The following is a 24,234-nucleotide window of genomic DNA, read 5'->3' on the forward strand; positions in this document are numbered from 1 at the left end:
ATATTTCTGCTGATATGTGACTGAAAGTGGTGTATGTGTCGTACTGTTGGCCTGTCATATGGTCCTGCAGTGCACCGTTCACTGTCCTGTCAAACACGTGACGTTCAGATCGCCTGCTGTATGGCCAAAGAACTGGCGGTCCGGTCCAGCTGAAACAGCCTGTCAATGTGCGCGCTGTCCAGCCCGTCGCAGAAGCAATATATGTTTTTATGTATTTCGATGTGAGGACAGCAAGTACACACACACGCGTGTCCGTCAAAACACAGTGTGTTCTGCGGCTCTGATGTCCAGGACCAGGTTCAACACAGACCAAGGTGTCAATCTGTGATCAGATGAGACGCGCCTCGCCACCATTTTTGGTGACAAAGATCACCATAAATTGTTACATGGGGAGGTGATGGTCTAGTGGTTAAGGTGTTGGGCTTGAGTCCAGATCATGGGTTCAAATCCCCACCTGACTGGAAAATCACTAAGGGCACTTAGGCAAGGCCTTTAATCCCCTATTACTCCCGGTGTATAGTGAGCGCCTTGTATGGCAGCACCCTGACATCGGGGTGAATATGAGGCATAATTGTAAAGGGCTTTGAGTGTCTGATGCAGATGGAAAAGCGCTATATAAATGCAGTCCATTTACTATTTTACCATTTTTACCCCATAACTCCAGAACATTCAGTCATAGATAGTCCAAACTATACCTCTTTGGAATTATTATGATCAGACAAATAATGTGGTCTAGTTTTCAACATGACTGGAGCTTTTTTAAATTTTGACCCCTGTGTAATTCTTTATTGACCCCTGTAGCTCATTAGAGGTCAGCTCCAGGATGGCTCTGAAAACATTAGTTGATTTAAAATGTGTGCCAAACTCCATGCTTTTAATCACAAAATGAACAATTGTTTTGCTATGCCGCCCCACTACAGGGGACAATACAGTACCTCCGTCCCTGAATCAGGGCCCGGCCTTGACGTAAAAATGGCACCCGTTGCCCGCTGAAGTCTGAGTAACAAGTTAATCAGAGAAACGCATGTAACTGTCAAACACTATTAGCTTCTGTGCTGCAGGACCGTCTTTACAGCTGCACTGTTTCAATGTGAGATTGTTTTTTTTATAAATTAACTCATGCAGTCATTAACAATAGCCAGTTCCTCACTTTGCAACATCACAGAAAGGCAGTCAGTACGAGTACTATTAGTTTTAATATACTGGTCATGGTTTACCACCTGCAGAAATCAATACTTCTGCCCAACAAATTAAGATGATCATGAATTCCAGATTATTTCTTGCTGTGGCACAGACAGTGAGGGGATTAGGCAATACCAGAAAGAGCGTGATGTGAGTATACACGTGTTTAGTCTCACCAACAATTAATCCACTGGATTGGCTGCTGCATTATATTATCTACAGATCTAATTATCAAAAGAGCAGGGGGCACTGTGGCATAGGAGTTGGACTACCAACCTACAGACCAGGGTTGGAGTCCCAGTCTCTGCTTCAGGCTGTGTGCTTGACAGAAGGGTTTGGCTGCACCAAAAAAAGTCATCATATGAATTCAAACTCCTGATATTTATCACATTTAAAATCTACAGAGCAAAGACTTGATGTTCTTGCTGAATACATCAAAGCAGGAAACATGCCCTGACTACACAGTGAACAAGATCACTGAGGGTTTAGGTAGCGTTCCTGTAGAAAGACAGCATGTCGTCAAGACTCTGATGAGAGACCTGTGGGGGGCGCTCTTCCTGGCTACTGGACACTGGCTCAGGGGCCCGCTGAGCCTGGGACTGGCCCACGGGCTGAGGTGGATACTGTGGAGAATAGTAGGGTGGATACTGACTAAAGTAGTGTGGCGGAAACTGAGGTGGCTGATGAAATGCATAGTGAGGAGGAGGAGGAAATGAAGGATAAAATGGAGCAGGATGCTGAATGTTTGCAGAAGGAGCAGACAAAGGAGTTGAATCTGAAGGCAGCGGCTGTGACATGGTCAGAGGCTGTGAAGTTGCTGGAGGATTTTGCTGAGGTTGAGTACTCTGTTCAGGCTGAGGGATGACTTCTTGTTCTTCTTTGCTCTCAGACGTTCCTCCGTGACTTTTTGTCCACTTGAAGGCCGTTGTGGATTTGCTGTCCTGTTGACTGTTGGTCTTGCCTGATCTCTGTCTCTTCTCATCAGTAAAGTACGCAGAGGGAGGAGCAAATTCAGTATCTCGCTCTTCCTGACGCCGACTTCTCCAGTCTCTAAATAAAAATTCTGAAAGAACACATTTAAAAAAAAATGTTATAGACAACTGAACATTCATGGTGGGGGGGGGGGGGGGGGGGAACAAAAAACAAAACAAAAAAAAAAAAACCTTAAACTGCGACACCTGTGGTCCAAATTGCTATATTTACACATACCTGTTTGCAAAGGTTCTGTACACCAATGTGTATGTTTTTGCACATGCCAAATTTTCATTAGGACCACTCCAACAGCATCCAAAATCAAAACAGTATAAACCTCAATGGCTCAAGTCAGGATACAGTTCCATTGCTGCGAGTCAGAGATTAGTCAAGATTTTTGAATTTATGACTATAGACTTTTAAAAAAACAAAAAAAAACCTTTACATATAAAATGCTGAATAATCTTTTCACTGCTCATTGTCTGTGAAGATTCGCAGCCATCCAGCTCATGGTATCCAAGCAAGGCGAGTCAGGTCAACCGGACTTCAGTTCCTTGAAGACGTTGCACTCTTCATCCAGAAAAGCTTCATTAGTTCTGATGAATTGATGAAGTTTGTAAGTGCTCATGTTCTGCTCAGAGTTGCCACAGAGGATCTGGTATGGCTCTGCATGTTGATTTGGCCCTTCCTGTTACAACTCCACATGTATATGGAAACTGGGGCACAGGTGGCCTTAAACCAAGGACCTTCTGTTTGGGAAGCATGCACACTAACCACGCTCACCACCACACAACCCCATAAACCTGAATTTTTATTTAGTATTTATTTATTTATTGGCTTATTCTCCATCAATATGAACAAATGAGATGTTACTTCTCAGACCAAGAACATGCAACCAAGCAAAATTCAACACTGGATGCGCCAGAGTCCGACGGTCGAAAGGACGGACCCTGATCAGCTGTCCTGTGCTGATCCTTAAGTTCACCCACAGACACAGCCTTAGATTACTAAGCTCATCAAGCCTTCGTAGGTTGTAAAATAAAGAATTGTAAAGCAATTTTATGACATAAATAAAGAAGTAATTCAGAACCTGAAGACTTTAGTCTCCTTTAGGCTTATTTAAAGTCTTCAAATGCATATAAAGTTTTCTTAAATTAATACACCATGCAAAGGTCTAAATTAAAAAAATATGAAATATTAATGCCTTTCTATTTGTACAGAAAATATCCCATTTTTTATAAATGACTTTTGCATACATTCTGTTCTGCAAATGTAAAGTGATTAATAATGATTCAGGGACATACCTTTGCCTCTGTCCCACTCTCTGATATGAGGGACACCAGGTTTGGTGTCTTTCCTTTCTTGGATTTCCACCTCCACCTTCTTCAGTGTGCTGACCTCTGGGCATTCCTCCGGTAGAGGTGAAGGCCCAACTGGTTCGTCTTCCTCTCCTACAACAATTCACAATAATCATTCAATATTATTTTTGAAAAGCCTAAAATGCCGTATTAAAAGGTAGCCTCTTGACAAGCAGCTCAAAGAGCAACTACCAGCTCATAGCTGCATTTCTAACCTTCACTTTTCTCATGTTTCTGCTCTTCCTCAGCTCCATCCAGCTTGGTCTTCTTGCCCTTCCTCTGCCTGACCTTGGCCAATCGAGCCTGAAGGATGGCCTGCCTCTTCTCCTTCAGTCGCTCCCTCTTAGTGCGCTGCTCTGTTGTCTACGGGACAGACCACAGGAAAAGGAAACAAAAGTTTATTTAAAAAAAAAACAAAAAAAAAAAACATTATGGATTAGTTATTTTTACAGAACCACTTCTATTTAACCAATTACAACAAGTGTACAATAAATTTTATGAGCAAAGAAGCATTGCCAAGAATGTCAGCATCATTTTGGAGGTTATGGTCCTATGCATGGAGCTTTCATAGATATGCTGTAAAATCCAGCTACATGTCAAGGTTATTGCAGCAAAGGTGGTACCAAATCACAAGTTATGGCTGGTCCCTGGGGCCTAGAACATCCAGGTGTACAAGTCATGGGTTCTGATCAGAAGTTCCAAAGTGTAAGAAGGTTGTAGCAGTGTCCAGTGCATCTGTCAGGACAAGTTCATGAATGTGGTCTCCACTTGTTGGATTTGTAAAAACCTCCAAACCAGAATAGTCAGTAATTCTCCCAATCACATATGGGAAGTGGAAAATCAAACCCAGAATGCACTGCGCAGTCAAACTAATTTCTTGTCCTACTGTTTGCAGTACTTGATGTCCATGTTTTATCTATGTAATTTTTTATTTTTACCCGAGGCCAACATATGGCCATCGGGTATTGTAAAGACCTGGCATTCGTCCGTCCGTCTACAGCATTAATCCAGTCCTATTACTGTCACAGTCTTCAAATTCACAGGGAACATTCTTGGGACACAGACCTTGGACAGGCTTGAAGATAGCTAACTTTGACCTAGTTTAAGAGATATTTTAAGATGTTAAAATGTCACATTCTGTACCTAATTTTATGGCATGATCTCGCGGACGTTAGAGTGCAAGTGTGGTGATGTCGCTTCCTGCTATTGCTAGGTGCTAACTTCGCTTTATTTTTGGCTAGAAATAACACCTTATTATGTAAAAGCTAGCGAGAAATAAACACTTCTAAAACTGAAAACGCTGTGTTTGTAACCTGATAACACCTCTAGAAGGATTTACAAAACATTTAGTAGATGTTAGTGTGGTGACATCACAGGTTGGTAGCAAAACTCTTGTGTATAAATATCTCCCTTGTCATATATTATGTAAAAGCTCGTGAGAAATAAACACTCCTAAAACTGAAAACGCTGTTTTCAGAACCTAATAATACCTCTGAAGTGATTTAAAAGACATTTAGCAGACATTAGCATTGTTTCGTTTTTGAGTGGCAGGGTGACAGCTAATCAGCTAGAGCTGCACCGTGACATCACAGTCTGGTTGGTAGCTGCAAACTCAGTTTTTGGAACCTAATAATTACTTAAACAACTGCAAATTATACAGAACACAATGCTCATATGGCCGAGGGTATTTTAGCATTGCGTTATTTTACTCATATATGTGTCTATGAGAAAGCCATGCACGTTATCTGATCTTGCAAGTGTGTGACCATGAAGGCTTGGAGAGGAAGCAATGTCGTGTTAGGAATCTCAACAGGACAGCTGTGGCATGCACAGAGACTTTGAAGAAGCTAGCACTGCTGGCTGTTAGCAACGTCTATGTTTACCAGCTTAATGACTATGAATGGACAAATGAAAGAATAAAAAAACACAAAGGTGAGGATGGCAGTCAGATGTTTAATGACTGCCATGTGAAACTTTGAAAAACAGTTACATTGCCCTGTGAACCAGGAAGCAGCATCAGATAGCATGATAGTGATTACCGTGTGCCACTTAAGAAGTAAAGTCAGTGGGATGCAGCTGCGTTGCACGGTATACATTTATTTGTTACTTAGTTTGTCCAGTCTGGTATACACTTACTGGATTTATTTTTTAACACTGGCTGCACCAGCTAGGACACAACCGGAAAACCGGCACACTCTAAATCTCCTCAAAATATGGTATACTGTATAACTATGTGCTCCCTAAGGTGGCCCTGATGTGACAATAAGCAGTAGGGAGGATTTGAACTATACTGTCTGTTGTTCAGCTACAGTTAATGCTGCTCATGTTGTCACTGAGCAAAACCAGACTCACTGAAAATGTCGCCATCATGGTTGATGTACACATGAGAGCTTCAGCCATTAGTGCTCACAACAGCAGTCTCATAAGAAACTTACCTGATCTCTGAGCATGTCCAGAGTTTCTCTCTGCTTTGCGCGTTGCTCTTCATTCTGAGAGAATGCATAATAGCCCACACCAAGCTCCCGTGCCTCTGACATGAACAGAAAACATTTTATTTTTAGTACAACATTTAACCAAAAATAGACTAAATAATTTCCAAATGTGCATTAAGGTTTTGGAAATGCTTTAACAGTAACCTTGTCCCCTTATATTCTCATAGTGGATGGGTCCGATTGGCCTTTTCATAGCTTCCTCTTCCTCCCTCTCCCACTCTTGCCTCTGCAGCTCTCGGCGCATGTCCTCTGACAGTAAAGTCTTGTCAGCTGTGGAATTCCTACATCGAATAAAATCACCCAAATGACTTCTGTAACGCTTCAATCTTATTCCAACAGAAATTGTACAGCTGTTCTGAAAGTCATCAAATATATAAAAAAATTGATCAAGCAAGAACTTTAAGACACCATTTTCTTCACAGACATGGGCATAATGACATGGAGCTAATTAGCATAATCACTAGCTGTAACTTGTGCCTTTAAAGTGTTTTGTCAAATATTTACCCTTTTCCTGTAAGACTGTGGTCCATTTTCTTAAAATCTGGTAGGTCTTTTTTCATGCATCTTCGAGATCGTCCAAAAGAGTCAACAAAGTCCACCCTATTTATAAACAACGGAGGAAGAGGACAGTTTGCTAAAACATGATATGTAATTACTTCATTTCCTATTATTTACAGTGTCAGCACAAGTACCACTAGTATAATTTATAGCAAAGCTAGATTAAAATCAATCTCCTACATTATATAAGTAACATAATGCTTTGTGCAGCATAATATAGATCACTGTACTGAACTGATCCAGACATAAACTCCTGGATTTAACCTTACCATTCCTCATCTGGATTCTCAGGGGCTGGGATAGGTAAAGAGCTTTCTTCTTCCTCTTCTTCTTTCGCCGTCTCCTTCTGTGCAAATGTTTCTCTTTTTCGGTCAATAATCTTCTGTGTGAAATCAACCAGGTACAACCCCTCTGTCTCTTCATCTAAAACATTAGTTAAACAACTATTCTTTTGCATCACCTTTATCTTCAGAATCAGCAGTCTACAGATCATAATTCAACCAACCTGGAAAGTCTCCTTTTGTCATCTGTTCATAGAGTTTTGCCTTCTCCTCCAACTTACATCTGTGAGAGACAGATCAAGATCCTTCATTCAATGACGCGTGTTGACAGCTCAGCTACCAGGTTTATGTTACTGGCCAGGATGATTAAACCCTCTTCACAGTCACTTTTTTACCCAATTACTTTGTTCTTATTACCATGTGAGCCAGAGAAGCTGCAATAACGGCATTGTTTTCATTGGCATGTGTGTGACTGTGGACATAACTCAAAAAACAGGTAGGCAGATTTCCTTTAAACTTGGTGGGAATATTACTTGGATAGATATCTAGAGGTAATTAGATTCTGGAATAAATTGGTCAAAGGTCAAGGAAAACATGGACCACAAAAAAAAAAAAAATTTAACTTTTTGTATACCTCAACAACCAAAGTAGGTGTTCTAAAGAATTTATTGGTCAGCAAAATATTTGAAACTGATTGGTATAAATGACTTCATAATGAAATCGCACACAAGTTATACATGATCAAAAAACATCATTAGACATATGTCATACATTTGTACATGTCAACAGCACATAGGCTAAGCATGAGCCCTGGGGCCTGTACTATGAAGCGGGGTTAACTTACTCAAATGTAACCCAGGGTCAACCTCTTAAACCGGGGTTGACAAAACCTGGTTCCCTCAAGTGGCGTTAATCGGTACTACGACGCTGAATATGATGTTGATTTGTTGAACCTGTGTTAACCTAAGTGGAGTATGTGCGCGTTCACATAAAAAGGGGCGGGTTGCAGCACACGTCACCATTTTTCAATGATGACGCGGTCACCTTTACCGGAGAAGAATGTACGATTATTATGCGGAGCTACAAGGAATTTAAATTAACGTTAAGGGGGAAATCGAACACATCGTCTGCCAATAAAGCAAGACAGGCTTGTTGGCAACGTATTGCTGATCGGGTAAATGCGTAATTGTTCTCCAAATCTGTTACAGATGATTAACCTGTGGAATGTCTGATATGTGTAGAAAAATGCCCCTCTTTCATTAATTACGCCCAGATGCAACACAATTCAGAAGTGGGCATAGGCCTCCTAATAAATGTTAGGTTAATTTAATGTTTCCTAAATAGGCTACCTTGACTGTATGATTGCTATTCCTAATCCTGTCAATATGTCAGATGCAATAGCAGTGCCAAACGCACCTGGCAGCAGGTGAAGATGAAATATAAAAACATCCTTCAGAACGGTAGGTTTATATTCATAGCTTGATAAGCCCCACTTCGCCTAATTAATGGACATGCATTAGACCTATTTTGATATTAGTAATTACCAGAGATTGCATACAACCCTTCTTTGATTTGCACTGCGGATAAATGGCCAGGGAAAACGACAAATGCATCCAATAGTTTAGATAGAGCAAGTACTACCTTGCGAATCATACGACATACAGAATTCTTGCTCAGATGTTCAGCATCACCGATAGAATACATAAATTGTCCACTGGCAGAATATCTAAGCACAAGGCACATTATCTGCTTGATCGTCGGGGCATTGTTACACTGTAAAAAATTACTTGTTTTTAGAGGAAAACACTGGCAGCTGTGATTACCAGGGACTTCCTGTAAAACATACAGCAGCACAGTAGATAACATTACAGACATAATATGTATATGGATTTACAGTGAATGAACCACGGCTGACTCACATTAAAGGAACTGTTAAATCTACAAACAAGAGCTCTTTTTTTTGTACATTTAACCGCTGTATTTTTTACAGTGGTGACCACAGCTGCCAGCATCTTCCTGTAAGACCAACAGTCTTTTATTACAGTGTACAATGGGTGATGTTACAGACGTCTGGCCCGATCAGCTGACAAAGATAACGAATTCCCTCGGCTGAGGATCTATATCATTCATAGAGAATATCGTCCGGCTATGTCAGCGGATTCCGGCGGTCTTTAAAAACCCTCGCCCTGTGAAGAGAGCCCCTCACAATTTGTGCTCCAATATCAAACGGATCATCCAGGTAGGCCGGCACTGTCTTCGGAGTGATGCAGGTGGATGGACGGTACTTATAAAGGGAGTGGTTAAGCGGAAACCTCACGCTAATCCTAGAACATAACCTGCTCGGAGCAGGTTTGGCGCAAAGCGTAAGTTGCCGTGGCAGCATGCATCGATCGAAACCTATCCACCTTTCGTAGTACGGGTTAACCGGGAAGTTACTCCACACGTCATCAACTTACTCCCGAAGTTACCCTGATAAGCCAGTAACCCCGCTTCGTAGTACAAGCCCCTGATGCCTTTCATTCGTCTTTGTAGGTAGCATGTACCTGACTGGAAAATCACTAAGGGCACTTAGGCAAGGCCTTTAATCCCCTATTACTCCCGGTGTATAGTGAGCGCCTTGTATGGCAGCACCCTGACATCGGGGTGAATATGAGGCATAATTGTAAAGGGCTTTGAGTGTCTGATGCAGATGGAAAAGCGCTATATAAATGCAGTCCATTTACTATTTTACCATTTTTACCCCATAACTCCAGAACATTCAGTCATAGATAGTCCAAACTATACCTCTTTGGAATTATTATGATCAGACAAATAATGTGGTCTAGTTTTCAACATGACTGGAGCTTTTTTAAATTTTGACCCCTGTGTAATTCTTTATTGACCCCTGTAGCTCATTAGAGGTCAGCTCCAGGATGGCTCTGAAAACATTAGTTGATTTAAAATGTGTGCCAAACTCCATGCTTTTAATCACAAAATGAACAATTGTTTTGCTATGCCGCCCCACTACAGGGGACAATACAGTACCTCCGTCCCTGAATCAGGGCCCGGCCTTGACGTAAAAATGGCACCCGTTGCCCGCTGAAGTCTGAGTAACAAGTTAATCAGAGAAACGCATGTAACTGTCAAACACTATTAGCTTCTGTGCTGCAGGACCGTCTTTACAGCTGCACTGTTTCAATGTGAGATTGTTTTTTTTATAAATTAACTCATGCAGTCATTAACAATAGCCAGTTCCTCACTTTGCAACATCACAGAAAGGCAGTCAGTACGAGTACTATTAGTTTTAATATACTGGTCATGGTTTACCACCTGCAGAAATCAATACTTCTGCCCAACAAATTAAGATGATCATGAATTCCAGATTATTTCTTGCTGTGGCACAGACAGTGAGGGGATTAGGCAATACCAGAAAGAGCGTGATGTGAGTATACACGTGTTTAGTCTCACCAACAATTAATCCACTGGATTGGCTGCTGCATTATATTATCTACAGATCTAATTATCAAAAGAGCAGGGGGCACTGTGGCATAGGAGTTGGACTACCAACCTACAGACCAGGGTTGGAGTCCCAGTCTCTGCTTCAGGCTGTGTGCTTGACAGAAGGGTTTGGCTGCACCAAAAAAAGTCATCATATGAATTCAAACTCCTGATATTTATCACATTTAAAATCTACAGAGCAAAGACTTGATGTTCTTGCTGAATACATCAAAGCAGGAAACATGCCCTGACTACACAGTGAACAAGATCACTGAGGGTTTAGGTAGCGTTCCTGTAGAAAGACAGCATGTCGTCAAGACTCTGATGAGAGACCTGTGGGGGGCGCTCTTCCTGGCTACTGGACACTGGCTCAGGGGCCCGCTGAGCCTGGGACTGGCCCACGGGCTGAGGTGGATACTGTGGAGAATAGTAGGGTGGATACTGACTAAAGTAGTGTGGCGGAAACTGAGGTGGCTGATGAAATGCATAGTGAGGAGGAGGAGGAAATGAAGGATAAAATGGAGCAGGATGCTGAATGTTTGCAGAAGGAGCAGACAAAGGAGTTGAATCTGAAGGCAGCGGCTGTGACATGGTCAGAGGCTGTGAAGTTGCTGGAGGATTTTGCTGAGGTTGAGTACTCTGTTCAGGCTGAGGGATGACTTCTTGTTCTTCTTTGCTCTCAGACGTTCCTCCGTGACTTTTTGTCCACTTGAAGGCCGTTGTGGATTTGCTGTCCTGTTGACTGTTGGTCTTGCCTGATCTCTGTCTCTTCTCATCAGTAAAGTACGCAGAGGGAGGAGCAAATTCAGTATCTCGCTCTTCCTGACGCCGACTTCTCCAGTCTCTAAATAAAAATTCTGAAAGAACACATTTAAAAAAAAATGTTATAGACAACTGAACATTCATGGTGGGGGGGGGGGGGGGGGGGAAAAAAAAACAAAAAAAAAAAAAAAACCTTAAACTGCGACACCTGTGGTCCAAATTGCTATATTTACACATACCTGTTTGCAAAGGTTCTGTACACCAATGTGTATGTTTTTGCACATGCCAAATTTTCATTAGGACCACTCCAACAGCATCCAAAATCAAAACAGTATAAACCTCAATGGCTCAAGTCAGGATACAGTTCCATTGCTGCGAGTCAGAGATTAGTCAAGATTTTTGAATTTATGACTATAGACTTTTAAAAAAACAAAAAAAAACCTTTACATATAAAATGCTGAATAATCTTTTCACTGCTCATTGTCTGTGAAGATTCGCAGCCATCCAGCTCATGGTATCCAAGCAAGGCGAGTCAGGTCAACCGGACTTCAGTTCCTTGAAGACGTTGCACTCTTCATCCAGAAAAGCTTCATTAGTTCTGATGAATTGATGAAGTTTGTAAGTGCTCATGTTCTGCTCAGAGTTGCCACAGAGGATCTGGTATGGCTCTGCATGTTGATTTGGCCCTTCCTGTTACAACTCCACATGTATATGGAAACTGGGGCACAGGTGGCCTTAAACCAAGGACCTTCTGTTTGGGAAGCATGCACACTAACCACGCTCACCACCACACAACCCCATAAACCTGAATTTTTATTTAGTATTTATTTATTTATTGGCTTATTCTCCATCAATATGAACAAATGAGATGTTACTTCTCAGACCAAGAACATGCAACCAAGCAAAATTCAACACTGGATGCGCCAGAGTCCGACGGTCGAAAGGACGGACCCTGATCAGCTGTCCTGTGCTGATCCTTAAGTTCACCCACAGACACAGCCTTAGATTACTAAGCTCATCAAGCCTTCGTAGGTTGTAAAATAAAGAATTGTAAAGCAATTTTATGACATAAATAAAGAAGTAATTCAGAACCTGAAGACTTTAGTCTCCTTTAGGCTTATTTAAAGTCTTCAAATGCATATAAAGTTTTCTTAAATTAATACACCATGCAAAGGTCTAAATTAAAAAAAATATGAAATATTAATGCCTTTCTATTTGTACAGAAAATATCCCATTTTTTATAAATGACTTTTGCATACATTCTGTTCTGCAAATGTAAAGTGATTAATAATGATTCAGGGACATACCTTTGCCTCTGTCCCACTCTCTGATATGAGGGACACCAGGTTTGGTGTCTTTCCTTTCTTGGATTTCCACCTCCACCTTCTTCAGTGTGCTGACCTCTGGGCATTCCTCCGGTAGAGGTGAAGGCCCAACTGGTTCGTCTTCCTCTCCTACAACAATTCACAATAATCATTCAATATTATTTTTGAAAAGCCTAAAATGCCGTATTAAAAGGTAGCCTCTTGACAAGCAGCTCAAAGAGCAACTACCAGCTCATAGCTGCATTTCTAACCTTCACTTTTCTCATGTTTCTGCTCTTCCTCAGCTCCATCCAGCTTGGTCTTCTTGCCCTTCCTCTGCCTGACCTTGGCCAATCGAGCCTGAAGGATGGCCTGCCTCTTCTCCTTCAGTCGCTCCCTCTTAGTGCGCTGCTCTGTTGTCTACGGGACAGACCACAGGAAAAGGAAACAAAAGTTTATTTAAAAAAAAAACAAAAAAAAAAAACATTATGGATTAGTTATTTTTACAGAACCACTTCTATTTAACCAATTACAACAAGTGTACAATAAATTTTATGAGCAAAGAAGCATTGCCAAGAATGTCAGCATCATTTTGGAGGTTATGGTCCTATGCATGGAGCTTTCATAGATATGCTGTAAAATCCAGCTACATGTCAAGGTTATTGCAGCAAAGGTGGTACCAAATCACAAGTTATGGCTGGTCCCTGGGGCCTAGAACATCCAGGTGTACAAGTCATGGGTTCTGATCAGAAGTTCCAAAGTGTAAGAAGGTTGTAGCAGTGTCCAGTGCATCTGTCAGGACAAGTTCATGAATGTGGTCTCCACTTGTTGGATTTGTAAAAACCTCCAAACCAGAATAGTCAGTAATTCTCCCAATCACATATGGGAAGTGGAAAATCAAACCCAGAATGCACTGCGCAGTCAAACTAATTTCTTGTCCTACTGTTTGCAGTACTTGATGTCCATGTTTTATCTATGTAATTTTTTATTTTTACCCGAGGCCAACATATGGCCATCGGGTATTGTAAAGACCTGGCATTCGTCCGTCCGTCTACAGCATTAATCCAGTCCTATTACTGTCACAGTCTTCAAATTCACAGGGAACATTCTTGGGACACAGACCTTGGACAGGCTTGAAGATAGCTAACTTTGACCTAGTTTAAGAGATATTTTAAGATGTTAAAATGTCACATTCTGTACCTAATTTTATGGCATGATCTCGCGGACGTTAGAGTGCAAGTGTGGTGATGTCGCTTCCTGCTATTGCTAGGTGCTAACTTCGCTTTATTTTTTGGCTAGAAATAACACCTTATTATGTAAAAGCTAGCGAGAAATAAACACTTCTAAAACTGAAAACGCTGTGTTTGTAACCTGATAACACCTCTAGAAGGATTTACAAAACATTTAGTAGATGTTAGTGTGGTGACATCACAGGTTGGTAGCAAAACTCTTGTGTATAAATATCTCCCTTGTCATATATTATGTAAAAGCTCGTGAGAAATAAACACTCCTAAAACTGAAAACGCTGTTTTCAGAACCTAATAATACCTCTGAAGTGATTTAAAAGACATTTAGCAGACATTAGCATTGTTTCGTTTTTGAGTGGCAGGGTGACAGCTAATCAGCTAGAGCTGCACCGTGACATCACAGTCTGGTTGGTAGCTGCAAACTCAGTTTTTGGAACCTAATAATTACTTAAACAACTGCAAATTATACAGAACACAATGCTCATATGGCCGAGGGTATTTTAGCATTGCGTTATTTTACTCATATATGTGTCTATGAGAAAGCCATGCACGTTATCTGATCTTGCAAGTGTGTGACCATGAAGGCTTGGAGAGGAAGCAATGTCGTGTTAGGAATCTCAACAGGACAGCTGTGGCATGCACAGAGACTTTGAAGAAGCTAGCACTGCTGGCTGTTAGCAACGTCTATGTTTACCAGCTTAATGACTATGAATGGACAAATGAAAGAATAAAAAAACACAAAGGTGAGGATGGCAGTCAGATGTTTAATGACTGCCATGTGAAACTTTGAAAAACAGTTACATTGCCCTGTGAACCAGGAAGCAGCATCAGATAGCATGATAGTGATTACCGTGTGCCACTTAAGAAGTAAAGTCAGTGGGATGCAGCTGCGTTGCACGGTATACATTTATTTGTTACTTAGTTTGTCCAGTCTGGTATACACTTACTGGATTTATTTTTTAACACTGGCTGCACCAGCTAGGACACAACCGGAAAACCGGCACACTCTAAATCTCCTCAAAATATGGTATACTGTATAACTATGTGCTCCCTAAGGTGGCCCTGATGTGACAATAAGCAGTAGGGAGGATTTGAACTATACTGTCTGTTGTTCAGCTACAGTTAATGCTGCTCATGTTGTCACTGAGCAAAACCAGACTCACTGAAAATGTCGCCATCATGGTTGATGTACACATGAGAGCTTCAGCCATTAGTGCTCACAACAGCAGTCTCATAAGAAACTTACCTGATCTCTGAGCATGTCCAGAGTTTCTCTCTGCTTTGCGCGTTGCTCTTCATTCTGAGAGAATGCATAATAGCCCACACCAAGCTCCCGTGCCTCTGACATGAACAGAAAACATTTTATTTTTAGTACAACATTTAACCAAAAATAGACTAAATAATTTCCAAATGTGCATTAAGGTTTTGGAAATGCTTTAACAGTAACCTTGTCCCCTTATATTCTCATAGTGGATGGGTCCGATTGGCCTTTTCATAGCTTCCTCTTCCTCCCTCTCCCACTCTTGCCTCTGCAGCTCTCGGCGCATGTCCTCTGACAGTAAAGTCTTGTCAGCTGTGGAATTCCTACATCGAATAAAATCACCCAAATGACTTCTGTAACGCTTCAATCTTATTCCAACAGAAATTGTACAGCTGTTCTGAAAGTCATCAAATATATAAAAAAATTGATCAAGCAAGAACTTTAAGACACCATTTTCTTCACAGACATGGGCATAATGACATGGAGCTAATTAGCATAATCACTAGCTGTAACTTGTGCCTTTAAAGTGTTTTGTCAAATATTTACCCTTTTCCTGTAAGACTGTGGTCCATTTTCTTAAAATCTGGCAGGTCTTTTTTCATGCATCTTCGAGATCGTCCAAAAGAGTCAACAAAGTCCACCCTATTTATAAACAACGGAGGAAGAGGACAGTTTGCTAAAACATGATATGTAATTACTTCATTTCCTATTATTTACAGTGTCAGCACAAGTACCACTAGTATAATTTATAGCAAAGCTAGATTAAAATCAATCTCCTACATTATATAAGTAACATAATGCTTTGTGCAGCATAATATAGATCACTGTACTGAACTGATCCAGACATAAACTCCTGGATTTAACCTTACCATTCCTCATCTGGATTCTCAGGGGCTGGGATAGGTAAAGAGCTTTCTTCTTCCTCTTCTTCTTTCGCCGTCTCCTTCTGTGCAAATGTTTCTCTTTTTCGGTCAATAATCTTCTGTGTGAAATCAACCAGGTACAACCCCTCTGTCTCTTCATCTAAAACATTAGTTAAACAACTATTCTTTTGCATCACCTTTATCTTCAGAATCAGCAGTCTACAGATCATAATTCAACCAACCTGGAAAGTCTCCTTTTGTCATCTGTTCATAGAGTTTTGCCTTCTCCTCCAACTTACATCTGTGAGAGACAGATCAAGATCCTTCATTCAATGACGCGTGTTGACAGCTCAGCTACCAGGTTTATGTTACTGGCCAGGATGATTAAACCCTCTTCACAGTCACTTTTTTACCCAATTACTTTGTTCTTATTACCATGTGAGCCAGAGAAGCTGCAATAACGGCATTGTTTTCATTGGCATGTGTGTGACTGTGGACATAACTCAAAAAACAGGTAGGCAGATTTCCTTTAAACTTGGTGGGAATATTACTTGGATAGATATCTAGAGGTAATTAGATTCTGGAATAAATTGGTCAAAGGTCAAGGAAAACATGGACCACAAAAAAAAAAAAAAATTTAACTTTTTGTATACCTCAACAACCAAAGTAGGTGTTCTAAAGAATTTATTGGTCAGCAAAATATTTGAAACTGATTGGTATAAATGACTTCATAATGAAATCGCACACAAGTTATACATGATCAAAAAACATCATTAGACATATGTCATACATTTGTACATGTCAACAGCACATAGGCTAAGCATGAGCCCTGGGGCCTGTACTATGAAGCGGGGTTAACTTACTCAAATGTAACCCAGGGTCAACCTCTTAAACCGGGGTTGACAAAACCTGGTTCCCTCAAGTGGCGTTAATCGGTACTACGACGCTGAATATGATGTTGATTTGTTGAACCTGTGTTAACCTAAGTGGAGTATGTGCGCGTTCACATAAAAAGGGGCGGGTTGCAGCACACGTCACCATTTTTCAATGATGACGCGGTCACCTTACTTTACCGGAGAAGAATGTACGATTATTATGCGGAGCTACAAGGAATTTAAATTAACGTTAAGGGGGAAATCGAACACATCGTCTGCCAATAAAGCAAGACAGGCTTGTTGGCAACGTATTGCTGATCGGGTAAATGCGTAATTGTTCTCCAAATCTGTTACAGATGATTAACCTGTGGAATGTCTGATATGTGTAGAAAAATGCCCCTCTTTCATTAATTACGCCCAGATGCAACACAATTCAGAAGTGGGCATAGGCCTCCTAATAAATGTTAGGTTAATTTAATGTTTCCTAAATAGGCTACCTTGACTGTATGATTGCTATTCCTAATCCTGTCAATATGTCAGATGCAATAGCAGTGCCAAACGCACCTGGCAGCAGGTGAAGATGAAATATAAAAACATCCTTCAGAACGGTAGGTTTATATTCATAGCTTGATAAGCCCCACTTCGCCTAATTAATGGACATGCATTAGACCTATTTTGATATTAGTAATTACCAGAGATTGCATACAACCCTTCTTTGATTTGCACTGCGGATAAATGGCCAGGGAAAACGACAAATGCATCCAATAGTTTAGATAGAGCAAGTACTACCTTGCGAATCATACGACATACAGAATTCTTGCTCAGATGTTCAGCATCACCGATAGAATACATAAATTGTCCACTGGCAGAATATCTAAGCACAAGGCACATTATCTGCTTGATCGTCGGGGCATTGTTACACTGTAAAAAATTACTTGTTTTTAGAGGAAAACACTGGCAGCTGTGATTACCAGGGACTTCCTGTAAAACATACAGCAGCACAGTAGATAACATTACAGACATAATATGTATATGGATTTACAGTGAATGAACCACGGCTGACTCACATTAAAGGAACTGTTAAATCTACAAACAAGAGCTCTTTTTTTTGTACATTTAACCGCTGTATTTTTTACAGTGGTGACCACAGCTGCCAGCATCTTCCTGTAAGACCAACAGTCTTTTATTACAGTGTACAATGGGTGATGTTACAGACGTCTGGCCCGATCAGCTGACAAAGATAACGAATTCCCTCGGCTGAGGATCTATATCATTCATAGAGAATATCGTCCGGCTATGTCAGCGGATTCCGGCGGTCTTTAAAAACCCTCGCCCTGTGAAGAGAGCCCCTCACAATTTGTGCTCCAATATCAAACGGATCATCCAGGTAGGCCGGCACTGTCTTCGGAGTGATGCAGGTGGATGGACGGTACTTATAAAGGGAGTGGTTAAGCGGAAACCTCACGCTAATCCTAGAACATAACCTGCTCGGAGCAGGTTTGGCGCAAAGCGTAAGTTGCCGTGGCAGCATGCATCGATCGAAACCTATCCACCTTTCGTAGTACGGGTTAACCGGGAAGTTACTCCACACGTCATCAACTTACTCCCGAAGTTACCCTGATAAGCCAGTAACCCCGCTTCGTAGTACAAGCCCCTGATGCCTTTCATTCGTCTTTGTAGGTAGCATGTACCTGATCAGAGCAATGTCAAAATACTCACATTGCCAGAGATTAGATGTGAATCAGAAATAGGCTTACAAATGTAAGTAGGGCATACATGAATGATATGGGGAAAAAATATCACCCAAAATTTTTTACACGACTCTAAAGATCTAATCTGTGTCACCTGGCAGCAAAAATAAAATAAACACATTTAGGTCATTTGAACTGGTAACATGACTGTATCTTAAATATACTCCATAAAATGGTCAAACCTACTTTGCTGCATCAAGGGTAATTTTTTCCTCAGTCAGCTGTTCAACATCTTTCTCAGCTCGTGCTGAAACGCCACTGTTTTGTTTGTTCCATAAATTAGGTTTCTACAAAAAAAAAAAAAAAAAAACAAGTAGCTGCTTAAAAATACACCTCCAATTATACAATAAACAGGAACATTTATGAAGCATCTTCAAAACATCACAAACTTTACCTTGACTTGTGATTTGAATGCACCAGCATTTTCTTGGCCAAGTTTGTCCTTTTTGAATTGTTCTTGCTTCCTGAATAGCTCAGCTTTAAGGTCTACAAGCTGCAAAGAAACAAGTCACTGCCAGATATTATCAAAGAACAAAGCATAGCATGGTTAAAACTCCAATTCAAGCTCTTTATTTGCTACCAAACATCTGTGCTACTGTATGATCGTACAACGCACAAGGATAACAATGGACATGTTCAGCCACAGTGACCAGAGATATGTTTGGAGGAGTACAGGTAAATTATTCAACCCCAAGAACGGCAACTGTTAATCATGCTCTGGGGCAATTATGCCAAGAGTGGAACTGGTACAATGCAATGGATGTAACAATGAAGGAAGAGTAATACCTCACAATTACTCAGCAAAGCCTCAAATCATTAACATTACATTACATTAAGATTTTAAAATGACCTTCTGAAACTGAGGCCCACTAAATCTGGCAAGAGCAATGGTCAAACAACCAACCAGAAGACTGTTTAATCAATTAACTTTATGTATACAGCAGCACCAAGTCACAGGCAGAATGATGGCTTATTAGAAAGTCATGAGAACACATCCCATCAGGTCCTTTCTGTGTGGAGTTTGCATTTTCTCCCCGTGTTTGCAAGGATTCCCTTCAGGTGCTTTGGCTTCCTCCCCCCATCCAAAGACATGCAGGGTACCCTGCATCTGGAAAGTATTCACAGCACTTCCATTTTTCCAAATTTTGCTATGTTACAGCCTTATTTCAAAATGGAGTATATTCATTTTTCTCTCAAAATTCTACTCATAACACCCCATAATGACAACATGAAAAAATTTCTTTATTATTACTATTTTTGCAAATTTATGAAAAAACAAAAAAACAAAACTAAGAAGCCACGTGTATATAAGTATTCAAAACTTTGCATCTTTGGCAGCAATTACAGCCTCAAGTATTTTTGAATATGATGCTACAAATTTGGCGCACCCATCTTTGGGCAGTTTTTCCCATTCCACTTTGCAGCACCTCTCAAGCTCCATCAGGTTGGATGGGGAGTGTCGGTGTGCAGCCATTTTCAAATCTCTCCAGAGATGTTCAATTGGATTCAGGTCTGGGCTCTAGCTGGACCACTGAAGGACATTCAGAGTTGTCCTGAAGCCACTCCTTTGATATCTTGGCTGTGTGCTTAGGGTCATTGTCCTGCTGAAAGATGAACCGTCGCCCCAGTCTGAGGTCAAGGGCGCTCTGGAGCAGGTTTTCATCCAGAATTCTGTACATTGCTGCATCCATCTTTCCCCTCAACCCTGACTAGTCTCCCAGTTCCTGCCACTGAAAAACATCCCCATAGCATGATGCTGCCACCAACATGCTATACTGTAGGGATGGTATCTGGTTTCTTCCAAACATGACGCCTGGCATTCACGCCAAAGAGTTCAATCTTTGTCTCATCAGACCAGAGAATTTTGTTTCTCATGTTCTGAAAGTCATTCAGGTGCCTTTTGGCAGGACACTTCAACACAGAGCCCTACAGGTGCCCACAACTGCAGAGGGAAGGGCTAAAGAACATCAACTTGTCCGGAAAGCCCTCACAGTTTGTGGGTACCCACGATGGTCCCTGGACAAAGTGCAGAAGTCCCAGAGAACAAAGAGACCAGATAGACAGGAGACGGAGACAAGAAGAGGAGGAGTGTCTCTCCCTTATTTAGCAGGAGTAGGGGAAAAACTACAGAGGATCTTCAGACAGCACAAAATCCCAGTTTACTTTAAACCGGTTAACACCTTAAGACAGAAATTAGTTCATCCTAAGGACAGGATCCCTAGTTACAAACAGAGCAATGTAGTGTATTCTATCAGATGTCAGAAAAACTGTAACGAACACTACATAAGTGAAACGAAGCAACCTTTACACAAAAGGCTATACCAGCACCGCAGAGAGGTCGCCAGTGGACCTCAGTCTGCAGTTCATCTCCACCTGAAAGACACTAACCACACGTTTGAGGACAAGGAAGTTAAAATCTTAGCCAGAGAGAAGAAATGGTTTGAGAGAGGGGTCAAGGAAGCATTCTTTGTAAAACAGTTGAAACCCAGCCTTAACCGGGGAGGGGGTCTCAAACACGCTTTGTCCCCTGTTTACAATGGGGTACTCAGGTCAAAGCAGTTTCAGTCTTTTGTTCATGGTAATGAGTCATTCACGTCATCAGGAGAGTCACCAAGGGAGCCATCAGGGGAGGCTTCCATCCCGTCATTAGGAGAGTGCTAACTACAGCACAATAGGTGCTAATTAGAGCTATTGTTTAGTCACTAGCCTATAGCAGTCGGCCTCTCGGTAGGAGGGGTCTGGTTAGGTTAAAAAACTCCAGCTTTTGTTGGCTTCTGGTTTATTCTTCTCTACAAGGGTCAAGACAGAAGTCAGACTACCAGAGCAAGAATTTTAGCTGAGGAAGCTTCTGTGATTTGAAGCGAAATGTCCTCACGTCAAGCAATCCAGTCCAGTTGAAGATTCAAGCTTCTCTACTATGGAAACCACCTGGACAACTGAGAGCCTACTCAGAAACATTGCGACTCCTGTCATTAGGTGTGCTAACTAGGGCACAATAGGTGCTAATTAGAGCTATTGTTTATTCACTAGCCTATAGCAGTCTGCCTCTCAGTAGGAGGGGTCTGGTTAGGTTTAAAACTCCAGCTGTTGTTGGCTTCTGTTTTATTCTTCTCTACAAGAGTCAGACAGAAGTCAGACTTCCAGAGCAAGTGTTTTAGCTAAGGAAGCTTCTGCGATTTGAAGCGAAATGTCCTCGCATCAAGAAACCCAGTCCAGTCAAAGATTCAAGCTTCTCTACTATGGAAACCACCTGGACAACTGAGAGCCTACACAGAAACATTTTGGCAGATGGGCTGCCATGTGCCTTTTACTAAGGAGGGACTGCTGTCTGGCCACTCTACCATACAGGCCTGATTGGTGGATTGCTGTAGAGATGATTGTCCTTCTGGAAGGTTCTCTTCTCTCCACAGAGGAATGCTGGAGCTCTGATAGAGTGATCATCAGATTCTTGGTCACCTCCCTTACTAAGGCCCTTCTTCACCGATTAGCAGAAAGCAGCAGAAATGTTTCTGTACCCTTCCCCAGATTTGTGCCTCGAGACAATTTACAGACAATTCCTTTGACTTCATGTTTGGTTTGTGCTCTGACATGCACTCTCAACTGTGGGACCTTATATGTAGACAGGTGTGTGTCTTTCCAAATCACGTCCAAACAACTGAATTTACCTCAGGTGGACTCCAATTAAGCTGTAGACATATCTCAATGATGATCAGTAGAAACAGGATGCACCTGAGCTCAACTCTGAGCTTCATGCCAAAGGCTGCGAATACTTATGCACATGTTTTTTCACATAGTCATTATAGACTATTGTGTGCAGAATTCTGAGAAATTACTTTTTGTATCCATTTTAGCATAAGGTTGTAATGTAACAAAATGTGGAAAAAGTGAAGTGCTGTAAATACTTTCCAGATGCACTGTAGGTGAACTGGAAACTTTAAACAGACCAAAGGTGTGAGTAAGTGTACTGGCAGCCCACACAATGTGTACTCCTCCTCATCCATTGACTGCTATGACAGGTCCGCGGAAATTGATCCAGAACCCTGTGATCCTTAACTGAAATAAGCAGGTACAGAAGATGACCAAACCACAACATAGGTCGCCTCAAGGTACTATGCACAGGTACGGCCCAAATCTGCTGCTAGAGGGCAACTGCCCTATGGGTTGGTGTGGACTTTACCCGAGCGGCCTCTGGTGGCTATTGCTAGCCGATGAAAACATTGCTGAGCTCACTACAAATACATGTAATTTGATCACTTGTCAAAGGGGTGAGACTTGTCAAAATCAATTTAATGTACAATGGTTCACTTCAAGGGCAGCACGGTGGCTTAGTGGTTAGCACTGTTGCCTCACAGCGAGAAGGTCATGGGTTCAATTCCCGCTTGTGGCCTTTTTGTGTAGAGTTTGCATGTTCTCCCCATGTTTGCGTGGGTTTCCTCCCACATCCAAAGACATGCAGGCTAGGTGGATTGGAATCTTTAAATTGTCCGTAGGTGTGGGTGTGAATGTGTGTGTTTGTGGCCCTGTGACAGACTGTTGTCCTGTCCTGGGTGTATCCCGCCTCATGCTCTATGACTGCTGGGATAGGCTCCAGCCCCTCCGCGACCCTTGATTGGACTAAGCGGTTAAAAATTAGTGTGTGTGTGGTTCATTTAAGGTCAGCTTGGTGTATAAATCTCATCATTCCATGCAGCGATAGTTGTCAGCTGGCTGATCGAAGCAAGTTAGAGACAAAACAAAACCACCCTGAGCTTGTTTTCATGGGGCTGCCAGTCACAAAAGTATGAATTCTCACCTTCGGATTCGGGATGTATACTTGCGGCAACCCATTAATTAAATAATAATTAGCTCATTATTTCATGGAAGTGGCTACTCGTACATAGCGTATTAATAATCCCAAATTGTATTTGCACGTAGCAGCGACTGGTTGGTTAGGGTTACTGTTCTGGTTAAGATTAGAATATGGATAAAAAAAAAAAACAAACAAACATGCCGGACAGGTGCCCTAGAAGCAGATTTGCGCAGCCGAGTGCACGTGACACCGGTGTGGAGTCTAAAACCAATTACACAACCTTGATGACAAAATCACCGTATTTAACAGTATTCACGTCGATATAACGCCGTGACTCTACGAGAACACGACAAACTACTCAAAACGTTCACGTTTATAGCTTTTTTTTTTTCTGGAGACAAAAGGGCTTAATAATTAATCGTAACCTTAACCACCAGCTAGTTAGCTTATTGCTAACTTACTTCATCAAATAAAATTACTTTGAAAAACACTGATATACGGAGCAATGCAAATTATCCTTAAATACGTATCTTACCGACGACGAAGTCACGTCAAAGGGTTTTTTCTTTTTATCCATATTTTTACTTTTACAACTTCGCCTCTGTGCTTGCCTTTTCTTCTTCTTCTTCATGTATTGGTGAGAATCCCACGACCGAAACTATGGCTTTAGCGCCCCTGGTGACATTTCTACTGTATCTCTGAAACAATATCTACAAAATTAAACAGTTGATTAAAAAATAACGTATGAAGCGTAATCATATTTTTCATCTAGTTTGTGGCATTTTGCTTACAATAAAATGTTTTCAACTGTCAGTCTTCCTGTTACAAATTTCTAAAACACACTGTTAGTAGACCATGCATGTAGCACTAAAAAAAAAAGACGCTCTCTCCAATCTCATTGTACATTTTGTATAATGACAATAATGGGCATTCTATTCTATTATAGCCTATTTTAAAATCAACTGTTAATGCTGGTTTCAATGAAATTCGGACTGTTTTTGAGGCAGTGCGTAAACTCAACACAGTAATATCTAGAATGGCACTCGAAGTGCACATACCCCC

General features: G+C 41.3%; 2 protein-coding genes and 2 long non-coding RNA genes across 4 annotated transcripts; 2 read left to right on the forward strand and 2 right to left on the reverse strand.

Annotated features, from left to right (window-relative positions):
• Positions 1 to 886: 886 nt before the first annotated feature.
• On the reverse strand, positions 887 to 7,263 carry LOC117507788 (coiled-coil domain-containing protein 174-like). The gene is made up of 9 exons (XM_034167588.1): positions 7,247 to 7,263; positions 7,068 to 7,126; positions 6,832 to 6,985; positions 6,509 to 6,604; positions 6,149 to 6,285; positions 5,948 to 6,042; positions 3,728 to 3,875; positions 3,459 to 3,605; positions 887 to 2,245 (listed from the first exon to the last, which is right to left on the reverse strand). Exons 1-9 carry the CDS (start codon positions 7,261 to 7,263, stop codon positions 1,668 to 1,670), a joined length of 1,431 nt encoding a protein of 476 aa, XP_034023479.1. The 3' UTR covers positions 887 to 1,667.
• On the forward strand, positions 5,255 to 5,434 carry LOC117506983. Its single transcript, XR_004559596.1, has 2 exons — positions 5,255 to 5,306; positions 5,346 to 5,434. It is a non-coding gene; the product is annotated as an uncharacterized LOC117506983 (long non-coding RNA).
• A 2,574-nt stretch (positions 7,264 to 9,837) lies between the features above and the next one.
• On the reverse strand, positions 9,838 to 23,823 carry ccdc174 (coiled-coil domain containing 174). Its single transcript, XM_034166655.1, has 11 exons — positions 23,708 to 23,823; positions 18,778 to 18,876; positions 18,570 to 18,670; positions 16,000 to 16,058; positions 15,764 to 15,917; positions 15,441 to 15,536; positions 15,081 to 15,217; positions 14,880 to 14,974; positions 12,659 to 12,806; positions 12,390 to 12,536; positions 9,838 to 11,177 (listed from the first exon to the last, which is right to left on the reverse strand). The coding sequence occupies exons 1-11, from the start codon at positions 23,801 to 23,803 to the stop codon at positions 10,600 to 10,602; spliced, it is 1,710 nt and encodes a 569-aa protein (XP_034022546.1). The 5' UTR covers positions 23,804 to 23,823; the 3' UTR covers positions 9,838 to 10,599.
• On the forward strand, positions 14,187 to 14,366 carry LOC117506985. The gene is made up of 2 exons (XR_004559597.1): positions 14,187 to 14,238; positions 14,278 to 14,366. It is a non-coding gene; the product is annotated as an uncharacterized LOC117506985 (long non-coding RNA).
• Positions 23,824 to 24,234: the final 411 nt, after the last annotated feature.

This window comes from Thalassophryne amazonica, chromosome 3 (assembly GCF_902500255.1).
Source record: "Thalassophryne amazonica chromosome 3, fThaAma1.1, whole genome shotgun sequence".
In the NCBI taxonomy this organism is placed as follows: Eukaryota; Metazoa; Chordata; class Actinopteri; order Batrachoidiformes; family Batrachoididae; genus Thalassophryne; species Thalassophryne amazonica.

What these genes read in the sequence shown, in the direction of transcription:
- LOC117507788 (XM_034167588.1), bottom strand. An exon ending in GAGAATCCAGATGAGGAATG is followed by an intron (nt 6,605 to 6,831) that starts GTAAGGTTAAAT and finishes GTTTATAAATAG; the next exon opens with GGTGGACTTTGTTGACTCTT. An exon ending in TGAGAATATAAGGGGACAAG is followed by an intron (nt 6,043 to 6,148) that starts GTTACTGTTAAA and finishes TGTTCATGTCAG; the next exon opens with AGGCACGGGAGCTTGGTGTG.
- ccdc174 (XM_034166655.1), bottom strand. Translation starts at nt 23,803, where the DNA reads ATGAAGAAGAAGAAGAAAAGGCAAGCACAGAGGCGAAGTTGTAAAAGT. An exon ending in TGGACATGCTCAGAGATCAG is followed by an intron (nt 12,807 to 14,879) that starts GTAAGTTTCTTA and finishes TCTGTCCCGTAG; the next exon opens with ACAACAGAGCAGCGCACTAA. An exon ending in GAAACATGAGAAAAGTGAAG is followed by an intron (nt 12,537 to 12,658) that starts GTTAGAAATGCA and finishes GAATTGTTGTAG; the next exon opens with GAGAGGAAGACGAACCAGTT.